Here is a 27,298-nt window from a genome sequence, read left to right as displayed (position 1 = left end):
AGACTACACCCTGCTGACCTCAGTGTCCCCGTTCAAGGGGACACTCCTTTGATGATCACACACGAGTAGGACTAAGCGTGGGGGTGGCCCCTCTGTGAGGCCTCCCTCGGTCACTCAGGGGCAGGTAAGGTGACGCCAGCACAGATGGCCAGCGGCTCTGGGATGAGGCGGGAGCGAAACCTGACCCTCCCCAAGGGCAAGTGGGGACCTGAAAGGTGGTATCAGCCAGGGCTGGGGGTGGGGAAAAGTGGGGGGGGGGGCAGACCAGGGATGCAAGCAAGCAAAAGGCCACCAATTTCTATGACAAACTCTTTAATGTTCCATAATGTGCAGCTTCTGAGTGAACAGGGCCCGTGAGAACTCCACGAGCCACATACTCAGTGACAGAGCAGCCAGGCCCCACCCACCCGTCCCTCTGAGAGGGGCGGGGAGGAGGCGCTGTGAGAACATGTCCTGGTGTGCTCACGGGGAACACACGTGTGTTAAGTGCCCAAGTGTTATGGGGGTGGGGGACAGGACATTTACACAGGAGAGAGAACCACGGACACGTGTGTAAGACTTCAAGGGCGCAGGTGCCGTGGACCAGGGCGGCTCCGATGCCCAGGTGTGGAGGTTTGCACAGGAAATGTGAGCTGGACGCTGGGGTCACGAAGGGCGGGCTCGGCCTCCTGCGAGCAGACCAGGCGGAGCACCTGGGAGACCTCAGTGCCGGGGGCTAGGCACAGACAGGAGCCTGCCCATGAGAACTTGGGTGTACACAACAGTACACAGGAGTGAGAACTCAAGACGCTCGGGGGAAGCAGTGACGGAGGGGCACAGACCCACTAGTGGGGCCACAGAAGGCCCAGAGCAGCACGTACGGGGCGGGCGGGCAGAAGCTCCGCTGGAGGGCTCTGGCTCCGGCAGGACCACGCAGTGACAGCCCAGAGCTGAGCCCCAGGCCAGGGAAGGCTCAGGACAGAGAGGACCCAGGCCCCCACAGACACCAGGGGCCCACTCGTGGCGTCTGTAGGGCACGAGGAAGCCGCAGGCATCGCAAGGGGCCCCTCAGGCCTCGCTGCTACCGCAGCCTCTGCTGCTGCCACACTCCACCCACACGAGGCGGGCCTGCTCCTGCAGGATCCGGCCGCGAACGACCTTGGCCAGCTCCTCCGAGTGGCCCCACGTGTGGGCGGGCACCTGCACCCAGGAGCAGGGCAGCCCCCAGAGCACCTGCTCCGAGCTGCGGCACTGGCGAAGCAGCTCCGAGTCCCGCCAGCCGGGCCGGCCCAGCAGACCCCTGCCGAGAGAAGACGCGGGCAGTGGGCGGAGGGGGGCAGAGAAGGACACACAGACAAGGTTATGGGGAGTGAGAAAGGATGAACAGATGGAGGAAGACAAAGAGACAGATGGCAAAGAAAGATGGACAGGAGACACACAAAGAGAGAGAGAGGCAGACAGACAGACGGACAGACATCCACAGAAAGGAGGAGGTGCTGGGGTCCTGCCTCACCTGACTTCCCGGACATTCTTCTCAGTCACCTCCACGTGGATGACGATGGGGTAGATCTCGTTCTGAACCAGTTCCCGCACGCCCCGAGCGCCCAGCTCCAACAGGCAGTGCTTCTTCTCAGGGGTCAAGGGTACAGTTTATTCCTGGCCCAGGGACACTAACCTCCCTGCCTCCCGCACTGAGCCCCACAGCACAGCCGCTACAGGGCCTGCTTCCCCATCCAGAGGGTCCTTGGCAGAGGGAAGAACCAGAAGGGGAGGCAGGAGACCCGAGAATATGAGTTACTTTGCCCCTCTGAACCTCAACCTCCCCTTCTGGAGGATGGAGCTAACCCCGCCCCCTCCCCACAGCCCCAGCCAGCTCCCAGGGCAGTGGCGAGTTTGAGAACAAGGAGACGGATAGGTGAGATGGTGACCCACACCTCGCGGGCGACCCACATGAGGTCAGCTGCCCTAGCCCACCCATCACGGGTGAGGAAAGGGCCACGCAAGGGAAGGGACGTGCCCAGAGCACAGGCCTGCACGCAGACTCTGGCTCTCGGGCTCAGGAGGGTAGGCCCAGCCCCAGCACCTACCTTCCCGACAGAGTCCTGGATGGCGCGGATCCTGCTGCCGAGCCCAGGGGTGGCAGGCCGAGCCTTGGGGGCTCCGGGTGCTGAGGTCGAGCACTGTTCCTCCCCCGACAGGCTTTCTGGAGAGCAGGGAGAAGCCGCGAGGAAGGGACAGTGGGCCGGCTGCCCCCGAGTGCCACCCTCCCCTCCCCTCTCTGGGCACACGGGCTCACCTGCTGGGCACACTTGGAAGTCCAGCCGGGAGTTGGGCAGGTCTAGCAGATTGCGAATGAGCCGAGGCGCCAGGCACTCGGGCAAGAGCACCACGGGCCGCAGGGAGGGCACCAGCAGTGGCCGCACCAGGCTGTAGGGTTTGAGGCTCCACTCTGGCTCTGTGGCGGGGGAGGGGTGCAGGAGAGAGCAGAGTTCAGGCAGGCCCCAGCTCCTCTTTTCCAGGGCAGCCAGCCCTGTCAATATTCGGAACCCCATCACCTCCTCTCAATTCCCCCATCTTTTCTTCCCTGAAGTCCTGCAGCTATTTCCCCTACACACACCACCCCCCCCACACACACACACACACACACACACAGAGTTCCTGCCCAGTCCCCTCCCTGGGACATTGCAGCAGGCTCCTCCCTGCTCTCTGCTCACTCTCGCCCCCTAGGGGCCACTGTCCACTCAGCAACCAGACTTCCCAGGACTCTCAGGTGAAAGGCCACATCCTCCTTGTGGGTGACCCAGCCCTGCCAGAGCCGGGGGCAGCAAGCCTTGTGCCCCATCACAGACTACTCCTGCCACATAGACCTCCCTCCAGCTGTCTCCAATCTCTTCCTATGCCCCGGGAACGCCGAAGCCCCACCCCGGAATCCAGTTCTCCTCCAATCCAAGTGTCACACTTTGCAGTTATGTCCACGTGTGGGATTATGTGGCCGGCAGGCACCCGCCTCCCCATCTCCTAGAGGCAGTAAGCTCTAACGGTGCCTCTGGACCAAGCACAAAGCATGACAGAGCTGGCATTCGATGCCCACTCGCTGTACTCCACGCCCTCCAGATACATCACGCACAGCCTGCACGGTACCTTTGCACAAGCTGTGCTTTCTTTTTTATTTACTTATTTATTTTTTATCCTCCTCCGAGGACATTTTCCCAGTTTTTTTGTTCAGATAGAGTGGGAGGGAGAGAGAGAAAGAGAGAGTGAGAGAAACATCGACGCGAAAGGGACACATCGAGTGGCTGCCATCCGCACGACCAACCAGGGCCGGAGACAAACTGCAACTGAGGTACGTGCCCTCAGCAGGAACCAAACCCGGGTCTCTCTGGACCGCAGGCCGACCCTCTAACCACTGCGCCAAACCGGCCAGGGCTGTGCTTTCTTTTTTTTTTTTAAGAGCATGGCCCCACAAATGTGTGAATTTTTTTTTTCTTTTACTGATTTGAGAGAGAGAGATGGAAACATCGATGAGAGAGAACATCAACTGGCCGCCTCCTGCATGCCCCCCACTGGGGATCGGGCCCACAATCTGGGCATGTGCCCTGACCAGGAATCAAACATGTGACCCTCTGGTACATAGGATGACACTCAACCAACGGAGCCACAGTGGCCAGGGCAAGCTAAGCCCTCTGCCTGGAACAAACTCCTCTTTGTCCTGGAAGGCCCAGCATAAACATTCCCTCCCAGCACATCTTCCCTCACCACCCTCTCCTCCTTGCCCTGCAGAATTGCTATTTCTTCATCCGGGCTCTCCCAGTGCCTTCCCCCGATCTGGTCCAACGCCTCATCCTATTGCCTCCAGGAACCTATTCTGGGGTCCTCATGGCACAGCTACCCGTGTTCTGCCAGACAAGAACGGGCCTGAGCTCATGTGTGCCCCACACTCATCCCGACCCACGAACACACCTGGACCTCCCCCATCGACTGGCTCCCTCAACCTCGGAGGCCCATCTCCCACCCAGGGGAGCCTCGTCTCTCAGGCTCCTGGCATGGGCCCCCCTCCACTGGAACCCTCACAACAGGCCCCTCCAGGCCAAACGACACCCGGAGGTGCACTCCGGGCCTCCACGGCAGCCCAGGCCGCTCCTCCACACCTGTGCCCTCACCTGGGCAGGGCTCCAGCAGCAGCTGCTCCGGGGGATCCCCGGCAGGGGTCCCGGCATGCTTGGGCTTCACCAGCCGCAGCTGGTCCAGCGCTCGCTTCTTCAGCTGGGGAGGGCGGAGGGAAAGAAGGGCATCTGTGAACGATCCCACCCTCGGGGAGAGGGGAGAGTAGACGGAACCCCAGGCAGAGGGGACCCCATGCCACTGCTGTCTAGGCACCAAGGAAGAGCCCCTTTCTACTGGGCCTTCTCCTGTCCCCACCTGGCCCAGCGCAGCTCCCCAGGCAGATGAGGACAACGATCCCTATGGGCCCAGGGAAGCCAGCCTGTCAACTAGAGCTGGAGGAGACTTAGGTCTACTGGCCCCCATTTCACAGGTGGATAAACTGAGGCCCACAGAGCAGAGAAACCTAATGTCATAGAAGAGACAAACTTTGGGGTCTCTTCCAATGAATCAGCAATGTGGCCTCGGGAGGAAGATGAATGAGACCAACAACAGCATTCGTTACACACAGGTAGTGAATGCCGACAATGTGGCAAATACTAACTAGGCCCGGGCCCAGCAGGCAGTGTGATTCCCCATTTACAGGTGAGGACACAGAGCCCCCAGGGAGGGTCAGGTGGTTGTCCAAGGTTGCACGGCTGAGTAAGTGGCAGAGCTGGGGTTCAAACCCAGCCAGTCTGGCTCCAGCGCCTGCGCTCTCAACCCCTCTAGTCCCACAGCCTCTTGAGTTACTTGACCTCTCTGAGCCTATTTCTGTCCGGGTATCTAGGGGAGGATCTGGAAAGGGACTGGAAAGGGGGGTGTGCTCCTGAGCACAGGCACCGTCTCAGTTCCTCTCCCAGCTACCCTGGAGGTGGGCCTGCTGTGCTATTTGCTGGCACACAGATGCCCGCCAAGTACTGGTGAGGCACTGAGGTGGGGGCCTCCCTCCCCGCCCCTCCCCGCCGAGGGCTGCCAGAGCAGAAAGCCTGGCCTCTCCCTTTTGGACTCCACCCTCGGCAGCCCCTCTCCCAGACCCTCACCCAGCTGTCACAGCCCTGCTTACATTACTGCGGGACCCTCGGTGCCGGCTGGAGGGCAGGCATTTCTCCTGAACTTCCAGGAGCTGCTGGGCTCTGGGGGAGGTGGGGTGGGGACAGGGGAGGAGTCATGTCATATGTCTGTAGGGAGATAGGGAGCCCCTCACCTCCTCTCCTCTGACCCCCCCCCATCTTGTCCCAGAGGCTAGTTAAGGACTACAGAGGGAGGAACAGGCCCCCATCCTGGTCCCAGCTCCCAGTGAGAACCCACCCCCAGGCTCCTGGCTCTGGGTCACCTCTGAAAATTGGGCACTGTGCCCCGGTCCAGGTCCCGCAGCGTGAGGGGGTCGACCCTCGTGCAGAACCACTCCTGCCGCCGCTTGTACGCCGGGTCCACCAGCCGCAGGATCTCTTGGGCTTTCACACACAGGGCATGGGGATCTGCCCGTTCGGGCAGCGTGAGGTTGGCTCGAATGTAGAAGGGCTCGGCGCCCAGCCCCTTCCTCCAGGCGTCCAGGGCCTCGTGGAAGGACTGGCAAGCTGCACAGGGCCAGGGCAGGGGCAGCAGGAAGAACAAAGAGAAGGATGAAGACGGGTCAGATGTGGCCCTCTCAAAGCCCAAGCTGCCAGGACCCCACCTTCTTCTTCTTCAAGTGCAAGTGCAAGGCCACCAAGTCCACTAGGAACAGAACTAGGACTCGATCCAGGTGTCTGGACTCCTGGCCAGTGCTCCTTTCACTACTAGCTGTGTGCTGAGGACAGAGGAAGGGCACGAGGACAGACAGCCAGCGTGGGGCAGTGACACGGGAAGGAAGGACACGGCCAAGACCAAGAGGTGGAGCATCTCACGCTCTGGCCTCAGCTGTTCCATCTCTATGGGCTGGATGAACCCTCTTCTGGGCCCTGAGCTCTGACCCTCTAGGTCTGGTGAGTCCCAGTCCCTCCCCTCTGGGCAGACTTACCCTTAGAGTCCATCAGGAAGGGGAGTGTGGACACCTGGTTCCAGGGCAAAGTTCTCCGCTGGGCCTCGCCTTCCAGGCCCGCCCCCTCCGGACCGGCAGCCTCTGTCCTTGGCTGGGAGAAAACCCAGGCAGGGAGGGAGGAAAGTCAGCTTCCACAGGCAAGGCTGAGTGCGGGGCTGACCCTGTCCCACAGTTCAGGTGCCTCCACCTCGGAAGGCAGTCAGACTGGTCCCTTCAACAGCACTCTCCACCCAGCAGGTTCAGCCAGGTCCTTCCCATATTTAGAAACAGGAATCTGTCCCCCTGGCTGGTTTGGCTCAGTGGTTGGAGCGTCAGCCAGTGGACCAAAGAGTCGCAGGTTCAATTCTGGTCAAAGGCACATATTTTGGTTGCAGTTTGTCCCTGGCCCTGGTCGGGTCATGCGGGAGGCAACCAATCGATGTGCCTCTCTCACATCAATGTTTCTCTCTCTCTCTCTCTCTCTCTCTCTCTCTCTCTCTCTCTTCCTTCCTCCCACTCCATCTGAAGATAAGTGGAAAATATTCTCAGATGAGGATTAAAAAAAAAAGAATAAATAAATAATATATAAAAGTGGAAATCAGTCAAGGTGCTGTCATTCTGCTCCCCTCCCAGTCCCTGCCCAATCAGGTTTCATTTAATGCTGGCTAAGGCGGGGCAACCAGCCACTAGGCAATGTGCCTGCCTCCTCTCTAGCCAATCCCTAGGAACTCCACCCACTGACCTGGAACCACCAATCAGAAGGCAGCCAGCCCTGGTTAAAGTACTAACTCCTCCCCCAGACCAGTGGGGTGGGGGGCTCACCTCTCTTGGTTCCACCCTGGCAGACCCCGGCCCAGAGAGCACCCTCCGCACCACAGCCCCAGACCAACTGTCCACAAGGAACGGCAGGCCATCTGGGCCTCTGTCCTGGGGCTCAGGTCCCCCCGGGGGGCTCCGGGCAGACACCTGGATGGCCAGAGACCTGAGAAAAGAGAAGGGGATGGGAATTAGAGTTCAGTCAGCATTTTGATTCAGTTAAACATTCTTGAAAAACCACAGCGATTCCCCAAGTATGCCATGATGTCCCCCCACCCCCATCCCGGTCCATTGCACCTGCTGAACCACTGCCTGAAATGCACTTCCCCCTCCTCTCTGCCTGGCAAATTCTGCTCATCCTTCAGGGCTCCGGTCAAAAGCGACCTCTCGCTCCCAGACCCCTGTACACGGCAGGAGGAGCTTCCCGCAGAAGCATCTGCGCCCGTGCATGTTGCCTTTAGTTTCCCCAGAAAGAGCACCCTCAGAACCAGCCTGCTGCCATGTTCTGCTCTGGATCCCCAGCACCAAACCCAGTGTCTGGCACATAGTAGATGACTAATAAAAGCTTGTTTTGCTCACAGGCTAGGAAGGAAGGTCACCGTTAGAACAACACAGATCAAGAGATGGTCACAGCCGGCAGTGGGCGCACTGAGGGGCGTGGCTTCCCGGAGGAAGCAGCAGCTGGGCTACACCAGGGTCAAGAATAGAAGCGCTTCGGCAAAGGCTGCGAGGGGATGGTGTCCCCGGCTGGGCCGGCATGAGCAAACGTGTGGGGGACAGAATTCAGGGCTGCGGAAGAATTTAACAACAACAATAGCGGCCAGCACTTACTGGGTGCGTCCCAAGTGCGGGACACCATGCGAAGCTCCATGCCCTAATTAACTAATTTGACATCACGGAAACAGCTCCCAGAACAGGCAAGCTGTAGCCAGACTGCAGAGGGCACAGCATCTGGCCTTCCTCGCAGGGCAGTGGGAGCCACTGATGGTTACGACGAACGGTCACTGGGATCCCTGGCAGGGCAGGGCTCTCCCTGCCTGTCCCTGGATGAGAACTGGTGAGGCCTATCTATGGCCAGGCTCAGAGACAACTGACCAGAAGTCTCCTCCATGAACCCCGGCCCGGGAACTGGGGACGGGAGAGGCCAGGGTCAGTGGGTGTGCCCCAGCTGAAGAGACAGCCCAGGCAGAGCCCAGGTGTCCACCCACCTCCCCACCCCCTCCAGCTGCAGTAGACAGCCACACTACCACTGCTGCCAGCCTCGGGTGAGCAAAGCTACAAGGACCTTAACCCAACAAGCAAGAGGGGGGAACTACGGCCCTGGGGAGCCCGTCTCGGTCAAAACAGAGAACAAGGCCCTTCAGCCCTGGGACTGTCCTGGCTGCATCGAGGTGGCATGGGAAGGCCCATGAGACCTGGCAGGCCGGAGGCCGGACCAGGCTGTGCTGCCCAATGGCCTCATGGCTGGGGCAACGCAGTCCATTCCAAACCCCAACATTAGCTGTGTCCCGGACGCCGGCAAGCGGGCTGGCCGGGTGAGTCCCAGTCACCACGTCCACGAAGCAAGGACAGGAGGGCACCTGCCTCCCGCATGCACGTGAGCGACAGACGAGTGTAAAGAAAGTGCAGGGACAGGGGAAACCAGAGGGCGTGGGGCCTTCCAACGGCTTTCAATGAAACGGGACAGCAAACAGAAGCCTGTCTGCCCTCCCGACCCTGTGTTTCAGGCATGGACCCGGGGCCTCTCTCGCTGGGGGCTGCAGACAGAAGTTTCGGCATGTGGCACAGAGGGCACCCGCAGGACTCTGGGCCAGATGGCCTGGCTGCTCGACCTCCAGCCCTCCGCAGCTGCCTGTTTCCCGTACCGCTCAGCGAGTCAACGCACGGGACGCTCTGAGAAGTGCCCGGTAAGGACTCAGTGCCCAGGGAACGGCAGACGTCACTGCTATCAGGTGTGACTCGGGACAAGTCACCCCTCTGGGGCCACAGCTTCCCCACTGCTTCAAACCCACAGTCAGTTCCCATCTCTGCTTCCCCAGAGGGGGGCCCAGGTGGCAGCCTGCACCCAGGCCCTGCACCCCCTGCCTCGGCACGCCCTCCCCTCCCTGTAATTCTAGCAGCCAGGCAACTCGGCCTGTCCAATCGGGCTTCCAGGCTCTTACTGCCGCCTCCTGCTGCTTCCGGAAGTCCCAGCCCGCCCTCCTGAGGGACCGAGTAACTTCTCTGAGCCTCCGCAGCCACGGCCGCCGACTCGCAGCACCTGGGGCTCGCTGAGGGCAGGGTCCCAGTCGAGTCCCTCAGTCCTGGCCCCGCAGACAAGCAGGAAGCAGGGACAGAGGAACCCGTGCTGTGCAGGGCTGCTCCTGGGACCCCTGGGTCTCCAGCAGCACAATCCAACTGACCCCAACCCTGCCTGCGAGGCCCCCGGCTCCCTCCCTGGTATCAGGTCCGGTCACAGCGAAACGGGGGGAGAAGGGGCCAGCTCCGAGCAGGGATGGCCCTAGAGGCCTCGATGAGCGCCCCCGACCCCACCCCAGGGCACTGTGGGAAGATCTCTAGGCAGTGTACATGACTGCCTTGTTCCAGGTCAGTGACCGATGAAGCAGAGACTTGAGCAAGACACACGGATTACCTCATGTAATCCCACCAACAACCCATGGGAGATCGGCTCTTCCCCTCCTGTTAGAGAAGAGGGAAACTGAGGCAAGGTGTGCACAGAAGATGCCAGAGATCCTGAGTCTGTGTGGACAAGTGGGGGCAGGGCGGGTCCTGGCCAGGCCAGTGCACCCCGTGCCCCCCCCCAGCGCCTCCCTCTGCCAGCCTGTGACCTGTCGCCCATCCTTCAGCCTGCCCAGCACCCCCTGCCATCTCCTCTGCCCTGCCCCATGGCCCGAGGAGCCCGGCAGGGCAGGGAGACTGGGGCTGAAGTACCCAGCATGGAATGAGCACTGAACACGAGTGTGAGATTAAAAGTGACTTAGACAGAAGGAAGGCACCGTGGAGGTCCCAACTCCACCACCAAGTGGCCTTGGGACAAACTGCTGATACTCTGAGCCTCGTTTTCCTGATCTGTACAATGGGCTAAAAATGCCGGCCGTGCAGGCTCCCCGAGAATGAAACACCAGGGGCAACCATAACGTTAGTGAAGAGCGACCGTGACCCTTCACTCGTGACCCTTCACTCGGGGCAGCACAGCTCCAAGCTCTCTGACGGAACACTGGAACCCCGCAACGTCCCAAGGGGACAGGCACCATTGTGACCCCATTTTTCAGAGCAGGAAACTGAGGCACCGGGAAATTAAGTGACACGCCAAGATTCCACAGGAGCAAGTGACAGAGCCGGGGTTTCAGCTAACAAAGCCTGCCCACTGCACTGTCACACTGCCCAGGACACGCATTGGCACCTCACCTCCCTCTTTACCTGCCCGTCCACCACCCCTGCCCCCGCAACGTGCCCCCCTCCCCAGGGCAGCATGGGCAGCGGAGGTGGCCCCTGACCACACAGCTCCTGCTCCCTCTGCCACATCCCGGCGCCCCCTGGACAACAGCCAAGACCCCTTGTGCAGGCCTGAGCTGGAGGGAGGAAGGACCAAGTCAGGCAGGAAGGGAGGTGCCTCCACCCCTTCCCCCAGAAGCACGTCCTGCACAGGGAGAAACAATGTCACCCGAGGTCCACTGCCAGGGGTGAGCGTGGGGGCAGGGCCCTGGACACAGGCCTGGCCAGGCTGCTTCCAGGAGGCGGGAGGCCCCGGTCCGGCTCTGCCCTGATTTCCTGGTGACCTCGTCTCTGTATCTAGCATCCCCACTTTCCAGTTCTGACATCAGTGCTTCCTACGCCCTTTCCAAGGCCCAAGTCTGATCAGGTCACTGTGGAGTTTGGCCAGGGCACTTCCCAGCTGTGTCATCTCCGGCGAGCTGCTCATCCTCTCTGAGCCTCAGTTTCTCCCTCTATGAAACCGGGGTAGTCATAACAACGCCTCCCTCCGGGACAGAGAACGCTGCAAGGCAGCCGGCAGCTGGCCTGCATTTAGGAACAGCTAAACCCTCGCAGGTTTTCACCAAAGAGTGCACCAGCCAAAGTCCACACGTTTGCGGCCTGACTCACAAGGCCTGCTGTGGCTCGGCCTCCCCTCTCCCCCCGCGGGCTCCAGTCAATGCCAAACCTCAGGCTCATCCCAAGACAGCCTCTGCTCTCCCTCTTCCAGGCACCCAGCTGCCCTCCCTACCTACTCTCGCTCCCTGGCCACGTTCAGAGACCACATTCCCAGCCTCTCGGTCTCTCCCTCCTTCCCGAGGGCTGCTCAAAGCTTGGCCAGGGAGACCCTCATCGACCAATACACAGAGCTCACTGCCTCCAGCACTGAGTCAGCGGTTTCCTGGCTCCCGAGGTGGCCCCGCCCCGTCCACAGCACCAAGCTTTGCTGGGCCTGGCGGTGCTGCCTCAGCCCAGAGCTGGGAAGGACGGGCAGAAGGTGGGTGTCAGTACAAGGCCCAACCACCATTGACTAAGCACCCACTGTGCGCCTGGCCAAGCTAAGTGTTTACTGACATGATCCCTAAACCTGAAAACACACACATGCAGAAGAGAGAACCCACCGTCCTCTTTGGCTGACGAGGAAACTGAGAAAGGTAAAGTGACCAGTCACACAGACAGAAACTCTGGTGACAGGGTTTGAACCCAAGGTCGGCCTGTGTCTAAAAACCTTACTGTTTTGACAGTTGCATAAAGCAAAGGCTCAGCTGCTGCTCCCTCCCACCTCGCCCCTGCCCACCCTGCTGCAGGAATCTGAGACCCAGCGCCCTCACCTCCACCTACCCAGGCAGCCCCGTACCTGTTCAGGTGATCCAGGCCACAGACTCTGGCCGGGAGACCGTCGGGCTTTCCCAAGGGCCACACGCTGTCGGAGGAGGAGGAGGAGGAGAGGCCAGGGGACCAGGGCTTAAGTGTTACACTTCCTGGGGAGAAGGAGTGAGGTTCAGGGGTGCTGGGCTATAAAACGGGGGAGGGCCCAGGGACGACCCACAGCCCAGAGGCCTGGCGCCTTGGCAGGTTCGAGGCCCCAAGAACACACTGAACCCACTGGGCTCAGAGCTGGGCCAGGGCCTGCCAGGATGACCCTTCAGTTTCCAAGAGGGTGAAGGGTGGACCAGCCTTGAGGAGGAGCCCCACATAGCAGAGCCAGGACCAGGAGTGAGCCTGGGGTAAACCAACCCCCCTAGAGGCCTCCTGAGCAGAGCGTTCCTGCCAGGGCACGGCTGGGTCTCAGGGGGAGACACAGGCCAGGAGCCACGCAGGCAGCACAGGTCTCGGGTGAGCTGCAAAGCGACCCCTCAGACAGGCTCCCCCATGGGGTCCCCAGAGGCCCTTACCTGTGATGTCTGACATGCTGCTGAAGGACCTGGGTAGAGCGAGGGTGGGGAGAGGCAGGGGCTGAGGTTCAGTGGGCATCTACCCCACTCCCACCTCCTGCTCTATGGCACCAAGTCCCTGCAGCCCCGAGCAAATGCAGGCTCGACCCCAGGTGGGAGTCCCAGGCACACAGCTCCCTGAACTCACAGGGCAGGAAGTCAACACCCTGACCTCAGCCCCATGGCCTTCCACTGAGCATGCCCTGGCCTGGCCTTCAGTGCCCCTCCTCCAGGAAGCCTCCCCTAACCTCTCGCCCCTCATCTCACCCTCACACCCCACTGTCATCCGTGGCTCCCAGGCTGCCTCTCACACTAGACCGTGACCTCCTCATCCCACACCCGTTCGCGGCAGATTCACTCGTCTACTCAAGCATGTGATGGACCTACACGAGGAGGCAGGCAGACCATCCCGCCCTGTCCCACCACCAAGGGACATGGCTTCCTCTTTCTGGCCCCACTGGCTGCTGATGCCCAAACCTGGGGCAGCTTCCTCGCCTGAGCCTCCCGGTCCCTGGCCACTCTTGCAGGCCCTAGTCCGACACCACCCAGGCTTGCCCTGGGCTGAGGAACTCTGAGACTTGCCCTCTAGTGCCTCTCCTGCCAGGGTGTTCGCCTGGGCTGAGCCCATTCTGCCCTTTGGCCTTGTCTTAACCTCTGACCTCAGTCACACCTATGGCCATTTAAAGGCAGTAAAGAGAGGTGACTGCCTAGAGTTGACTCTGGCGGTAGGGATTCTGGGAAGTGACGGCCTCGGCTGCTCTCTCCCCAGCCCGTTCACCTCTTGGCAGGTGCAGGGTCCTCCTCGCGCTGCCGGCGGAGGATGGAGCCGGCGCTGGGCGGGAAGGGCAGGATGGACAGCCGGTTGATCTCCTTCTCATTGTCTGTGGCCTCCTCCTGCAACATGACGACGGGGCCTGGTTCACCGCCACTGCACCTTCCCACAGCTCAGTGCGCCTAAGTCTGTGCCCCTTGCACACGAGAGCTGGCCCGAGCGGAGGAGCGGGCTCTGCAAGGCTGCCTCCTGGCACCAGGGCCAACACTGAGCTGGCTCTGGGTGAGCTTAATAAGGTGCTTCTCAATTTCTTTCTATGTGAAACTCATTCCACAGTATGTGCAAAGGCCCGGAGACAGGACTATGACAGCTTCCAGGAATTCAAAGGCTGAGACTCAGAAAACCGGGCTAGAGGGAGGGAGGAGCCACTTGAAGGGCCTTGAGGTACAATAATAAAGGCTTTGTCAGCAAACTGGAGGGCACTCCACATGTCAGTGATTATGTGAATGGTATTCGTACCCCCCATATTCAGGTGGGCAGGCGTCTTACCGAGGTGTGGGGCTCAGGTCCCCCATTGACAGTGGCCTCCCCGGCTGCTTCTGGGCCTCCCAGCAGGGAGGGGAACTCGCTCAGACTCCAGGTGCTGCTGAGGTTGGAGCACAGGGAATGGGAGGAGGCACAGCCCTGGGAGAGGAAGGGGGAGTGATGGGGTCAGTAGAGCTGGGCCAGGGCTGGCCAGCCCCTCACTGAACACCTACTGTGTGCACAGCAGGAATGAGAGCGGGTCCCTGCCCTCGGGGGCATGGAGTGGGGTGCTCGGCCTAGAGGAGGACACTGTAAACAAGCAGTCAGATGGAGGAAACAGCCCTACACGGCCAAGAGAGCAGGGAACACAACTGCCCGGAGCAGGAACTCAAAGGCCCACCCAGCCTGGCCGCAGCGGGAGCACAGGGAACTGGGCTTTAACCGGACAGCTCAAGGCGAAGTAGGTGCCAAGTGGATCAAGTTGGGAGGACGGTCCAGGCATGTGGGCACAACAGTACAGGACAGGAAGTACACAGGCTCTGAGACAGGACGGTGACACATTCCAGAAATTCAAAGGCTGGAGGAGGGAGGGCCCACCTGAAGGGCCTCTGGGGCATAGTGAGGGCTTTGTCTTTACCTAACGGCAAAAAACCCTGGAGGGTTTTCAAAAGTGGGCAGTCAGATTCACACTTCCTTTGTTCTGTTCCTCCAGGCATTAAACACCTGGCCAGCTGATTATCTCCAAGCAAAATCAAGATAAGAAAAGGTAGAGCTCCTGGCAGAGGTCCAAGAACTAGTATCTAACTTATAAGGAGTCTGGGGGCCCAGCTCCAGTACTGGCTAGCTGTGTGACCTTGGGCAAGCCCCTGACCCTCTCTGGGCCCTGTGCAATGAGGCCCTTGAACTAACCGGCCCTGAGGGGCTTTTAGGGCCCATGTTCCGCATTCCAAGATGCTTGCAGGCCCTCAGACCACTGGGCTTCTCCAAGTGTTTGCAAAGACAGGCTTCAAACTAGTCTTAGTGCCCCAGGAGCAACCCCAGAAGCTCAGGTCTCTATCCTGTTCCCTGATGCACCAGCCCACACCCACCCTAACCGGGGTCTGCCGCCAGGCTGCATATCCTCCATCCTGGCCAAGAGCTCCCTCCAAAGCCAGCATGTTCCTGGACCAGGGTGAGGGCTCCAGCCACGACCCACATATTCCCTCCCAGAACCTGCATCTTCTCACGCTCAGCTGAGGGTTCCTGGGGGTCCCATGTGATTCCACCACCGCTGAAGGCTCCCCTCCAGTGCTGCAAGTCCCACTCCAGCTGGGGGCTCCTGGCAGTCCCCCCATGTTCCCACCCTCAGCTGAGGTCTCCCACCAGCTCCCATGGGTTCCCAACACCGGCCAAAAGCTCCTGCCGGGACCCCAGCATGCCCGCCAGGACCCTGGACTCCTGCCCTCCTCACCTTGAGGCAGTGGCCGCCCTGGGCCCGCTGCAGCTGCGCCTCCAGCAGGGCCTTGGCGCCCTCCAGGCTGGTGAGCATGGTCAGCAGCTCGTCCCGCTCAGCCTCCAGGCCCCGCACCTGTTTGCGGTACTGGTCCTTCTCGATGAGGCTCTGTGAGTACTGCAGCTGGATGCGGTCGCGGCTCTGGATGGCCTGGGGACAGTGGGCAGGGCGGGTGAAGGCGTCACACTGACTCAGCTGTCCTGGCCCCGACGGCACAGAGGGGGTGGCAGCAGGAACAGCACTTCTTGTGTGTCAGGCCTTGAGCTTAACATCAGCTCATTTAATCAGCACACTCACCTCCAAGTTAGAATTTCTCTCTTCTCATCTCATAGATGAGGAAACTGAGGCAGCAGGGTCAGGGCTGGGGTTCAAACCCAGGCAGTCTAGTTGCAGAATCCAGGCTCTTCACGTTTCCCAAAAACAACTTAAAATGGAGACCTACTGTGCGTGGCCAGCTTCATTCACTACATCCCTGCCTCGAGGAGAGGCCTGGATTCGAACCCAGCCCACTGCATCCAAAGCACTTTTCCTCACACTGAAACCAGGGTCTCCGAGAACTGGGCCTGTGCCTGGACCTGCCACCCACTGCCTGAGAGGGAGCCGGGACAGAAGCCCAGGGTGGGCGAAGTACAAAATCAGGATGTCGGGATGAACCTGCCTCTTCACCAAGCCCACCAGGGGATCCGAGACCCCTTCTAACATGCCAACTTCAACCCCGCTAGTGGGATTCTAACTTGGTCCAAGGATAAACCCCTATCCCCCCAGTGTGTGGACGCCTCACAGGAGGCCTGGGGGCCTAGAGGAGGGGTCGGGCCAACCTGTGCCTCAGACAGTGAGGGCTGTGGTGCCCAGGGCCTGGGAGCCAGAACTTCTAAGAATTTCTTCATCAGCAAATATTTGCAGGCGCTGCCCCCGTGCAGGCTTTGACGTGGAGAGGATAGGGATTCAGAAGGGAAGGATGCCAGGGCCAACTTTCCTGACTGTCCCAGGAGCTCAGGTGGGGCAGGTGCGTTCAGGGGCAAGGCTGGCATACCTCCAGTGCTCAAGGTCCCACGTCTGTTTCTCCTGACCTACCTGCCCCTCCTAAAGCAACCAGGGCACTGTGAGAGTCTCTACTGGACCATTCCGGTCCCATCCGCTTCTCTGCCTGCCCAGGGCCTCCCGCCCAGCAGGCGGGGCTCACCTGGTCCCGCTCCTTCTCGATCTCCTCCAGCTGGGCCAGGACGGTGGCCATGCGGTGTTTGTACAGGTCACAGTCCTTCTGCAGGGTGCGGTGCTTCAGCCGCAGGTCCTCCATCTCCTGCAGGTACTGGGGGCAGGCGGGCAGGCGGGCAGGCGGAGCGGCACAGGGTGGAACACGCCCAGGTCAGACCACAGGGCTGGTGATCAGGGACAGCTAACCAGCAGGTGCCCAACAGGTCCAGGGAGAGAGGTCTGAGCCCCCAAAACAAGTACCCATCCCATGTTCCCGGCTGGGCCTGACTTCACCTCACTGGGCCTCCGCTGCCTGATCTGTAAAATGGGACTAACAATAACTCCCTCCCAGCCAACCTGGGCCTCCCCGTGTTAACTGCACTCTGCTCCCCTGCCCTGCTCTGCTCCTCCCACAGCCCTCATCACCCTCCTACGTGCAGTGGTGGACTTCGGTTGCGGGGATGGCATATGGTGTGTCTCCCCTGTAGAACTCACTCTGCACAGGGACAGAGACATTTGTTCACTGATGTATCTCAATAAAACTTGAGACTGCATGAACACAGTTCCTAGCTCGGTGCCTGGCACTCCTGCAGGGAAGGGCGGGGGGCAGGGTGGAGCCGGCACGCTGTGGACCTTACCTTGTCCCGAAGCTCCTCGGCCCACTGCAGCTCCCCCTGCACAGCATGCAGCTTCTGGCACAGCTCCTGCCTGCTGTCCTGCGCCTCCCGCCAGTCATGCTCCAGGATGTCCAAGAGGATGCGCTCTGAGCCTGGGGCCCCCGGCCGGCTGGCCTCCTGGGGTCAGAGATCAGGGCTGCCTCAACCTCTAGGCCCGGGCCCACCCTGAGTGCCAGGGGAAGGGGGCATGCAGCCCTCAGCCCTCAGGTCCACCCCACTAGCTCTGCCACCTTGGCCACAGGCCTTGACCGCTCTGGACCTTGGTTTCCCTATATGTAGAGTGGTCGTGGCCTCACCAGCCCTATCCGCCCTCCAGGGAACATCTGGGGTACAAATGAGGTAAGTGAATGAGGACATGCTTGAACACGTTCAGCCGGGATCTTGTTCCAAAACAAGAACTAGGCACGCTTTCTCTCGCTCCAGCCTCCTCCCACCGCCCAAGGCAGTAGACAGGTGGCCATTTCCAAGGCCTATTCCTGCCCCTCCGACAAGGCGTGTTCACAGGGACCGAGCCTGTCCCAGGCAGGTAGACCATAGGCCCAAGACCCACCCCCAAATCCACACCTCAGCCAGGCACCCCCGACCTTCTGAAATACACCAGAGTCCGGCTCCCATCCCCCACTTCCTATATGGAGCAGTGGCCAGGTGGCCAGCCCACACTGCCTCTGACCTGCCACACGACACCCAGCAAGCCCTGGGGACACCCAGACCTCAGGGATCTCAACCTTTCCAGGGTCACGGACTCTTCTACAAATCCGCAAAAAGCTGGGGCCCCCCAAATATGCTCACACACAAAATCAGGTGCAGTTTCAAAGTATTCAGACTTCTTGGGGCCACCCAGAGACCACAGACTAAAGGCCAGGGAGAGCAGAGCGCTTGGGGCTTGAGACAAAGGCCAGCCAGGGTTCCATCCAGATCTCGGATCCCAGGTGTAGACCCCTCATTCCGACCCCCCCCCAGTGGCTGCCCCTCGTACCTGCTGTCGGCCCTCCTGCAGCTCCTGCAGGGACGCTGTCAACCGCTGGTTCTCTGCACGCAGCTCGGAGACCAGGTCCACGCTGTCTGGCTCCTTCTCCTTCTCCTCGGGCCCGGGGAGTGGGCCCCTGGCCCTGCGTAGCAGCGTGCACTCTTCCTCCAGCTGGCTCACCTTGAGCTTCAGCTGGTCTACCTGGGTACCAACACACGGGGGTCAGCCCAGGGAGGGATGCCTCCCAAGGAGGGACCCCACACAGGCCAATGGGGAGAAGTCCTGCTCTTCATTCCGGGCGCCTCCCCGATCCCCAGAGAAGCCTGCGCAGGAGTCCTCCTGGACTTGTCTAGAAAGAAAGTACCGGTTGCCCTGGATGGTGTGGCTCAGTTGTTAGACATCAGCCCGTGTACCAAAGGGTCACAGGTTTGATTCCCAGTCAAGGGCACATACCTGGGTTGCGGGTCAATCCCCACACCCAGTCGGGGTGCATGTGGGAGGCAACCAATAGATGTCTCTCTCACATCAATGCCCCCCCCCTCACTCCTCACCCTTCCAACCCTCCCTTCCACTCTCTTTAAAAACCAATGGATAAAAAAATAATAATAAATAATAAAAATAAAAATCAATGGAGCCCGGCTGGTTTGGCTCAGTGGTTGGAGCGTCAGCCCGCGGACCAGAGAGACCCGGGTTCAGTTCCCACTGCAGCGGTTCTCAACCTTCCTAACGCCGCGACCCTTTAATACAGCTCCTCATGTTGTGGTGACCCCCAACCGTAAAATTATTTTCGTTGCTACTTCATAACTGTAATTTTGCTACTTCTAAGTCTTAGGTGACCCCTGTGAAAGGGTCGTTCAATTCCCAAAGGGGTCGTGACCCACAGGTTGAGAACCACTGTGCTAAGGGCACGTCTGTCCCTCTCACGTTGATGTTTCTCTCTCTCTTCCTCCCTCTCTCCCTCCCACTCTATCTGAAGATAAATGCAAAAATGTCCTCGGGTGAGGTAAAAAAAAAAAAAAAACAAAAGTGCAGGCTGGGCTAATGCGATGCAGAAGAAGGGGCAGCAAAGCCAAGCCCCCTCCCAGGGGCCTCTGCTTCAAGGACCTTCGGCGGAGGCTCTGCACCACAACATGCTTGTCCAGCCGTCCCTCCCGCAGGTCCGACACGGAGCACAGGCAGTGGTGCCGGCGCAAGTACCAGCGTGACCGAGGCGAAGGAAGGCTGCACCCAGAACGGGCCACCAGGGTCTGGGCCCAGCCCTGCCTCTAACTCAGTGTGGCCTTGGGCAAGTCATGGCCCCTCCTGTGCCTCAGGAGGAGGAAGAGGAAGGTTTTGAGGGTCTCACCCAGGCCGAGAGCCAGAGGGTTCCCAGGCGCCCCCCCCCCCCTCCAGAAGATGATGCTGTTAGTTCATCCCCAACAAGAACTCCAAAGCCAGGATCTGGATTTTAGTTGTGCCACTTTTGCCCTCCATCATCCTGAACAAGTCATTTACTTCCTCTGGGCCTCAGTTTCCTTATAAGTAAAATGGGCCCGTTCAATACCCCTGTTCCACTTGTTCCAACACTTGCCTCCCAAAGTCACTGTCAGAATCAAACAAGACAGAAGGCAGGTAGAGGCCTTCAAACTGCCAGAAGCTGGCTGCAGGGCTGCCAGGGCTGTGGCAGTGGCTGTCCTCACTGCTTGAACTAACCCCCGAGCTGCCACCCCTCAGTGCGTGCGGCAGAGCCTGCAGGGCGGTAGGTGGGCGGCTGTGAGGTGGCCGTGGCTGAGCGTAGATACGCATGCTCAGTTTGCTGGACTATGAGTGCACTCAGCCAGACTTCTTTTCCAAATTCATGTGGGGTCTGAGGTGGCTAGACAGTGACAAAAGTGGCAGCAGGTGGCAGGCCACAAAATGAAGTCATTGTTGAAAACAGGCACAAAGACTTCTGGTGCTCCGCTCAGGCGTGCCGATGTCCGGCACCCTAGGAATGCCCTGGCCTCTCTTGGAAAATGACTCGCACCCCCGAACCTCTGCGCCCAGCATGGACACACACACACACACACACACACACACACACGCGGGTCTGAAGGCTGGGTCAGGAGTTCCTCCTCCTCCACAAAGACTCAGACAGAAATTCATGATTCTCGCATTCCTTTCCCCTCACAAAACACGCTTTGTAAACGGCCGGAGAAAGACAGCTCGCTACGAGGGCAAGCGTGGTCACACCCTGCCCAGCAAACCGCAGCCTCACACCACCGCCCCGTGCTTGACCCTTGGCCAGCCAGCTCCCGATGAGCTCAGAGGACAGGGCACCTGGGAGGCCCTGCCGAACGCCAGGAAATACGGATGCATTTAATCCTCGTGTACAACTCACTTAGCACAAAATTACAGTGTTGGTTCCTGAAGTTTATGTTGCTTAGAAATAACAGCTCATTAAATTTGCACCTTATAAAACACAGTATTAAATCACAGCCACCACACACCTGTCCATGGGGAGAGGGGACCCAAGCTGCCAAGACAGGCACCGTCAGCTGTTCTACTCATTTCCATCTGCCATGCCTCTGTTCATTTTTGTGGCAAAAAAAGCCCCCCAAATTTAGTCAAATTTACAGTAGCTACATTTAAAGAAAAACTTATTTAGTTGACTTTTACCCCTTACCCTCTACCCTGCTAAACTGGGAACAAACAGCCATCCCTACCGAGTGGCAGATTATCTTACCCCTAGGTGGTCATACTATGCGCACCAATAGCTAATCTGGAGACACAGAGGCACCTCCGATGCCTCCTCTGTTTTTTGTAATCCTCGCCAGAGGTCATGTTTACTGATTTTGACAGAGAGAGAAAGGGAGGGAGGGAGGGGGAGAGAGAGAGAGAAACATCGATCTGTTGCCTCCTGTATGTGCCCCAACCAGAGATCAAACCCGCAACCTAGGTATGTGCCCTGACGGGGAATCAGACCCAATACCTTTTGGTGTATGGGCCGGCACTCCAACCAACTCAGCCACCCGGCCAGGACTCCAGTGCCTCTTCTTCATCCCCCAGCCCACCCATGGAGACCCCAGATGACCGTGGACACACACAGGGCACGCCCCCAGTCACATGCACACACACCCACCACTCCAGGGGACCCACCCATGACTACATTCAGCCCAAAGGTGAGACAAGCCATTCCAGCCACAGCCCTCTCTGGACCAGTGGTCATCACACTGTCCTCTCTGAGCAGCAGAACCTTCCTTCCAAGAAAACTTCACAGCAGGTCTCATGTCGGTTTCAGAAAAAGCGCACAGAGATGAAGGCAGGGGACCCCAGCTCCCCCCGCCTGCCCGCCACCCACCCCTAGCTAGCAGTGCTAAGAGCAAAGTCAGAAATTCTCAATCCTGAGACCCTGGGAAAGTGCTCTACCCAAACTTTCTGTGCCTCAGTTTCCCCATCCATAAATGGGGACAATAATAGTGCCCCCACCCTTGTCCCAACGCGTTGTTGGGAAATTCGAGGAGTTGGTGCACGGCAAGCAGTGAGGACTGTGCCTGGCACATAGGAGGTGCTGTTTCATTGTATCATCCTTCTCTGTCACCTCCCACCTCCAGGATGATGAAGAAACTGAGGCACAGAGAGGGAAGCCTTGCCCAGGCCACCCTTCGCTCAACCTGCAGCCAGTCTTTGGGCCTCAGACAGCCCCAGCTCACGCGAAACACCAAGCAGGCCTTTAGAGAGCAGCCTCCTGGTCACCTCACAACCTTGCATCCGCCTCCTCCACCCCCCATGGGCCTGCCAGCCTAGGCCCTTCGACCTGTGGCCTCAGCATCCCGGCTCACTTCCCCAAACATCAACATGCTGGCCGGCACAGCCACAAGCCCCGGCACACCGGTGCACCCACACAACAGCCTCCGACAGGTACCTGTCACTGCTTGCCACACTGCCGAGGCCAGGGAGGCAGGGGACTTCCAATCCCGTGGTCAAAATCTCCCCAGGGAGCGGCACAGTATTGCTGGAGAGAGCCTACTGTGTGCCCCTGGCACTGTTAAATCCTTGCCAACCATTAGCTCTTAAATCCTTGAAACTATTCCCTGGGGCAGTAAAATCCCAGTTTCATTCCCATGCTAAGTGCCAATAACAAGAACTCGGTTTCTCTACCTGTAAAAGGCGAGGCCTCACTCACTGCTGGAGAGGACTGGGTGAGATTTCACCCGGACAAGATCGGGCAGAACAGCATCCCGGGGCGATGGCCAGGCAGACCTGGTTCAAATTCAGGTTCCATTTCCCAGCTTTGTGATGAGCAAGTCCCTTTACAATGTAAGCCCCAGGATCTGGGTTTCAAAATAAGAACCTAGTGCATGGTGCCTTTGTGGGATCGTATGATGTGATGCCTGTAACCTGCATGGCACACAGCAGCACTTAATAATAACAACAGTAGCAACAACAATGGCTAATGACGATGTAGGTGTTTTTGTTGTTGTTGTTTTTGTTCTCACCCAAGGACATTTTTGCATTTATCTTCAGATAGAGCGGAAGGAAGAGAGAGAGAGAGAGAAACATCGATGTGAGAGAGACACATCGAGTGATCGCCACCCACACGACCCCAACCAGGGCCCGGGACAAACTGCAACCAAGGTACATGCCCTTAGCAGGAACCAAACCCAGGACTCTCTGGTCTGCAGGCCGATGCTCTAACCACTGAGCAAAACCGGCCAGGGTGATGATATAGGTTTTAAGCATTAATTCTGTGCCAGGCATTATACGTGTCTTAAACTGACAGATCCTTGCCACCCAAGGTTTCTCCACCTCAGCACTTACTAACATTTTGGGTAAAATAATTCGTAGTTATGGGGGCCGTCCTGTGCACTGTAGGATGTTTAGCAGCATCCCTGGCCTCTCCCCACTAGATGCCAATAGCACACGCCTAGTTGTAACAATCAAAAATGTTTCCAGACATGATCATTGTTTCTGGCAGACAAACTGCCCCCAGTTGAGAATCATAGTCATAACTCAATGAAATAAGTACCATCAGTGCCCCCATATTACAGATGAGAAAAGTGAGGCACAGGGTGGGGAAAGGACTTGCCCACCATCCAACAGCTGGCAGATGGTGGCTCTGGGACACAAGCTAGCTACCATATAAACATCATATTTTGTCAAGGCCGCCCCTCCCCCGCCCTACCCTACCCATCTCCCAGGGCCTACCGCCAGCTGCAAGTCACGGCTGCGCAGGACGGCGGAGTTCTTCTCTTCACTGAGCTGTGCCAGCCGCATGGCGATCATGTAGTTCTCATCCTTGAGCCGCAGCAGCTCCAGGCTGCCCACCTCCCAGTCCTCCCGCAGCCGCTGGCAGCGCTCCTGAGCCTGCTGCTGCTCCCGCAGCCGCTGCTCCAGCCCTGCCCGCTCCTCCTCGAGCAGCCTGCCCCGAGCCTGCAGCTGCTGCTCCCGCTGCAGCTGGGTCTTGCGGGCCTCCCGCAGCCTCCGCACCTCCGTCATGAGGAACTGGGTCAGTCCCTCAGGGCCCTCCTCATCTGCGGGACACAGGGAAGAGAAAAGCCAAGTCAGGCAAATGAAATCCACGGGGATAACAAACTATCCAGAAAACCCCAAACCACTGAAACACTAGAAGAAAATTCTGGAATATATTTTTATAATTTGGTGGTAAGGAAGGCCTTTCTAAACAGAGAAGCTATAAAAGAAAAGATAGACAGATCCATGTAAAAATGTTAAACTTTCTGAATAAGGAACGATGTAACAAAGTTAAGAAAACAAGCAACAGAGCAAAAGAAAAATACAACAAAGGCTTCAGACCCACAACATATAAAGAGCTGTTACCAAATCAATAAGAAAAGGTAAACAACCAAATAAAAATATGGGTAAAAAGTATCAGTAAGTCCCAAAACAAAAATGGCTAATAAATATGCTCTACCTCACCAGCAACAACAATAATAATAGTAACATTTGACTATTCTTTGGGCTAGATACATATATTAATTTATTTAATCTTCATGACAACACTTAAGATAGGTACTATTATTATACCTACCATAAAAACAGAAAAACTGAGGCACAGAAAGGTCAAGTCATTTGCCCAAGGTTTATTAATTAGTAAGCTATGAACTACATCTCTCAATGAAGAACAAACTTAAAGTGATAACATTATTTTTGACATATCAAGCTGGCAAAAATGTTTTTAAATCCCTAGGATAGAGAATACAGCAAAATGGACACTCACACACTGCTGGTGGGATGTATGTTGATTTAATATTTAAAATGCACATTCTGAGAAATTTTACTTCTCAGAACCTCTCCTCCGGAGATATACATTTGCACAAAGATGCACAGAGGGCTGTTCCCAGCATCGTTTGTAATGTTGCGAACCTGGAAACAACCTAGATGTCCATCAACAGGGAACCAATTAAATGACTTATGGCATAGCATCACTAATGAACACCATGTAGTCAATTAAAATAAGTGTAACAACCTCCAAGGAACTTAGTGAGAACATCAACAACATAAAAAAGAACCAGTCAGAAATGAGGGATGCATTAACTGAAATAAAGAATAATTTACAGGGAATCAATAGTAGAGTAGGTGAAGCCAAAAAGCAAACCATCGATTTGGAATATAAGGAAGCAAAAAGCACCCATCAGAACAGCAAAAAGAAAAAAGAATCCAAAAAAATGAGGATAATGTAAGGAGTCTCTGGGACAATCTCAAGTGTGCCATATAGTGCCAGAAGGAGGAGAGAGAACAGAAAATTGAAAACCTATTTGAAACAATGATAGAAAACTTCCCTAACTTGGTGAAGGAAATAGACATATAAGTCCAGGAAGCACAGAGAGTCCCAAACAAGATGAACCTAAAGAGGTCCACACCAAGACACATCATCATCAAAATGCAAAAGGTTCAAGACAAAGAGAGAATCTTTAAAAGCAGCAAGAGAAAAGCAGCTCATTACCTACAAAGGAGTTCCCATAAGGCTGTCAGCTGATTTCTCAAAAGAAACTGCAGGCCAGAAAGGAGTGGCAAGAGATATTCAAGGTGATGAAAAGCAATGACCTACAACCAAGATTACTCTATCCTGCAAAGCTATCATTTAGAATGGATGGCCATGTAAAGAGTTTCCCAGACAAGAAAAAGCTAAAGGAGTTCATCACCATCAAACCAGAATTATATGCAATGTTGAAGGGTCTTCTTGAAGAGGAAGAAGAATAAAAATATGAACAATAAAATGGCAATTAATACATATCTATCAACAATTGAATCTACATACAAAATGAGCAAGCAGAACAGAAAGAGACTCATAGATACAGAGAACTTTTTGTTGCTTGCCAGATGGGAGGGGGCTGGGAGAATGGGTGAAAAAGATGAAGGAATTAAGAAGTACAAATTGGTTGTTAGACTGGTGAATCTCAAAGGTAAGGCAGGAGGGGGATGGGAATGGGGAGGAGGGGTCAATGGGGGAAAAAGGGGGAACATCTATAATACATTCAACAATAAAGATGAGTTAAAAAATATAAAAATAAAACAAATGTAACAATGTGGGAAAATCAGCTGTTCTGAGAAAAAGCAAGATACAGAGCAACATATATAGGATGATCCTGTGTGTGTGTGTGTGTGTGTGTGTGTGTAAATGCAAAGAAAATGGAGACTGGCCAAAGTGTTACCAGCAGAGCAGAGCTGAAGGAAGACGTAAAGATCCTTCCTTTTTATTCTAAAGTCACATGGAGTGTTTGAATTTTTACATAAGAAACTGTAAATCCATGTCTGTCCGACACACACATGCCTGCAGACAATTTTAGAGGCTTCGTTCAGTGTGTGGACTCTGAACTCAAACTAACTGAATTAGAATCCCAGCCCCACACTCAGCCTGCTACGGGGCCTCGGGCAAACCTCTTCAGGTCTCTCTGTGCCTCAGTCTCCCTATCTGTTCAACAGGGATAATGGAAGTGCCTCCCTGGCAGGAACAAGGCAAGGAACCTCTGCATGGGTGCTGGAGGTGCAGCCCCCACTGCGGACCACTCACCGAGGATCATGGAGCAGCGCTGGGCCGGCTCTTGGCCCGTGAGCAGCGTGAAGTGCTCGGGGTAGTAGAACTCCAGGGCTTCCAGGAAGGCCTCATAGCCCCTCTTGCCACGGCAGCGCAAGATGTCCATCAGGCGCCCTGGAAAGTGGCGGGAGGGTGCCCAGGGTTCAAGGTGAAGGCTTCCCCCAGTGCCTAGCCAGTCCCCCCCCCCCACCGTGTTACAGGGCCCACATTCCCCAAATTTGTAAGACATTGACACACACAGGGGCCTGTCTCAACACATCATGGGGAGAGCCCATCGACCATAGCCAGGAGAGCCAGGTTGCCCCCGCCCAGCACCTGAGCTTCAACAGTGCCCCAACACCCTGCCTGCCACCCTCAACACAAATACAGATGCAGGGACAGCAAATACTGCCTGCCTTTTCAGTGACACACAGAAGCCCCCTCTAGCCCCAAAAGCAAAGTAAAATTTCTCCCCTTGGCCAATTCCTGCAAGTCCATTAGATCCTCATCCCTTTGCCAGCCCTGGTTCAAAAACACACCCTGAGAGAGGACACCCTCATTAAGCTGAGATGGGTCTTGAGCATTTGGAGGGAAATGACTTTCCAAGAAGTGTGTGGCTCCCAGAGGGAAGGGACAGAAAGAACTGAGGAGCTCAAAGGGCAGAGAAAAATGCCAAGTCCTCCAACTGTGACCCTGAGGTCCTTGGCCTAGCCTGCCCTGGCGACCACATCCAACCCCCTGTTCTAATGTGGGCCCAGGAAGTGGGAAGAAACCCCAAGACAGACAAAACCCAGACGCCGGTGTGGGCACCACGGACCTGCTGGGTTGTGTAACTGTTTGGGGAGGTGGCAGGATGGGGGGCACACCAAGCATTCCACTCTACGGATGTGGAGACCAGAACTGTTGGGCTCTGGCCCCAGGGCTCAGTGCCCGGCGCTCAGGGGCGCGGCCCACTCGGGCCTGACCCCGAGCCCGCGGCTCACCCGTGCGGTTGACACGGCATGGGAAGCGGTACGTGCTCAGCACCTCCTCCTCGTCCTGCTCGTCGATGACCCGGCACTGGCGCAGATACGGCGTGAGCTTGGCGGGGTTCAGGGCGCGCGTCAGCCGGTGCCGGACGCCCTCGATCCGTTCCCACAGTGCGTCCTCCTCCGCCTCGGACCCCGAACCGGCCCCAGCCTCCTCCTCGGCCTCCCCCGCCTCTGCCCCGCCCGGCATGGCCGTGTCCTCCGGGTCTGCGGGCCAGAGGTGCGGGAGATCAGCGAGGTGCCCGGGGCAGGGGGCGCCGCCCGCTGACCCCACCTCAGGGCGTCGCCTGCAGGCCCCGCCACCC

The 27,298-nt window shown here is 57.5% G+C and overlaps 1 protein-coding gene across 1 annotated transcript; it reads right to left on the bottom strand.

The window, feature by feature from the left end:
* Positions 1-456: 456 nt before the first annotated feature.
* On the bottom strand, positions 457-27,183 carry CARD10 (caspase recruitment domain family member 10). Its single transcript, XM_036252060.1, has 20 exons — positions 26,949-27,183; positions 25,963-26,100; positions 23,139-23,464; positions 17,982-18,173; positions 16,967-17,122; positions 16,318-16,443; positions 15,093-15,284; positions 13,667-13,801; positions 13,124-13,239; positions 12,307-12,335; positions 11,769-11,892; positions 6,944-7,103; positions 6,122-6,233; positions 5,456-5,699; positions 5,186-5,255; positions 4,140-4,242; positions 2,276-2,434; positions 2,067-2,182; positions 1,493-1,605; positions 457-1,279 (listed from the first exon to the last, which is right to left on the bottom strand). The coding sequence occupies exons 1-20, from the start codon at positions 27,181-27,183 to the stop codon at positions 1,048-1,050; spliced, it is 3,078 nt and encodes a 1,025-aa protein (XP_036107953.1). The 3' UTR covers positions 457-1,047.
* Positions 27,184-27,298: the final 115 nt, after the last annotated feature.

The sequence above is a fragment of the Molossus molossus genome, unplaced genomic scaffold (assembly GCF_014108415.1).
Source record: "Molossus molossus isolate mMolMol1 unplaced genomic scaffold, mMolMol1.p scaffold_m16_p_10, whole genome shotgun sequence".
Classification (NCBI taxonomy): Eukaryota; Metazoa; Chordata; class Mammalia; order Chiroptera; family Molossidae; genus Molossus; species Molossus molossus.
The sequence above is the reverse complement of the archived record's forward strand: the minus strand, read 5'-3'. Positions and strand labels throughout refer to the sequence as shown.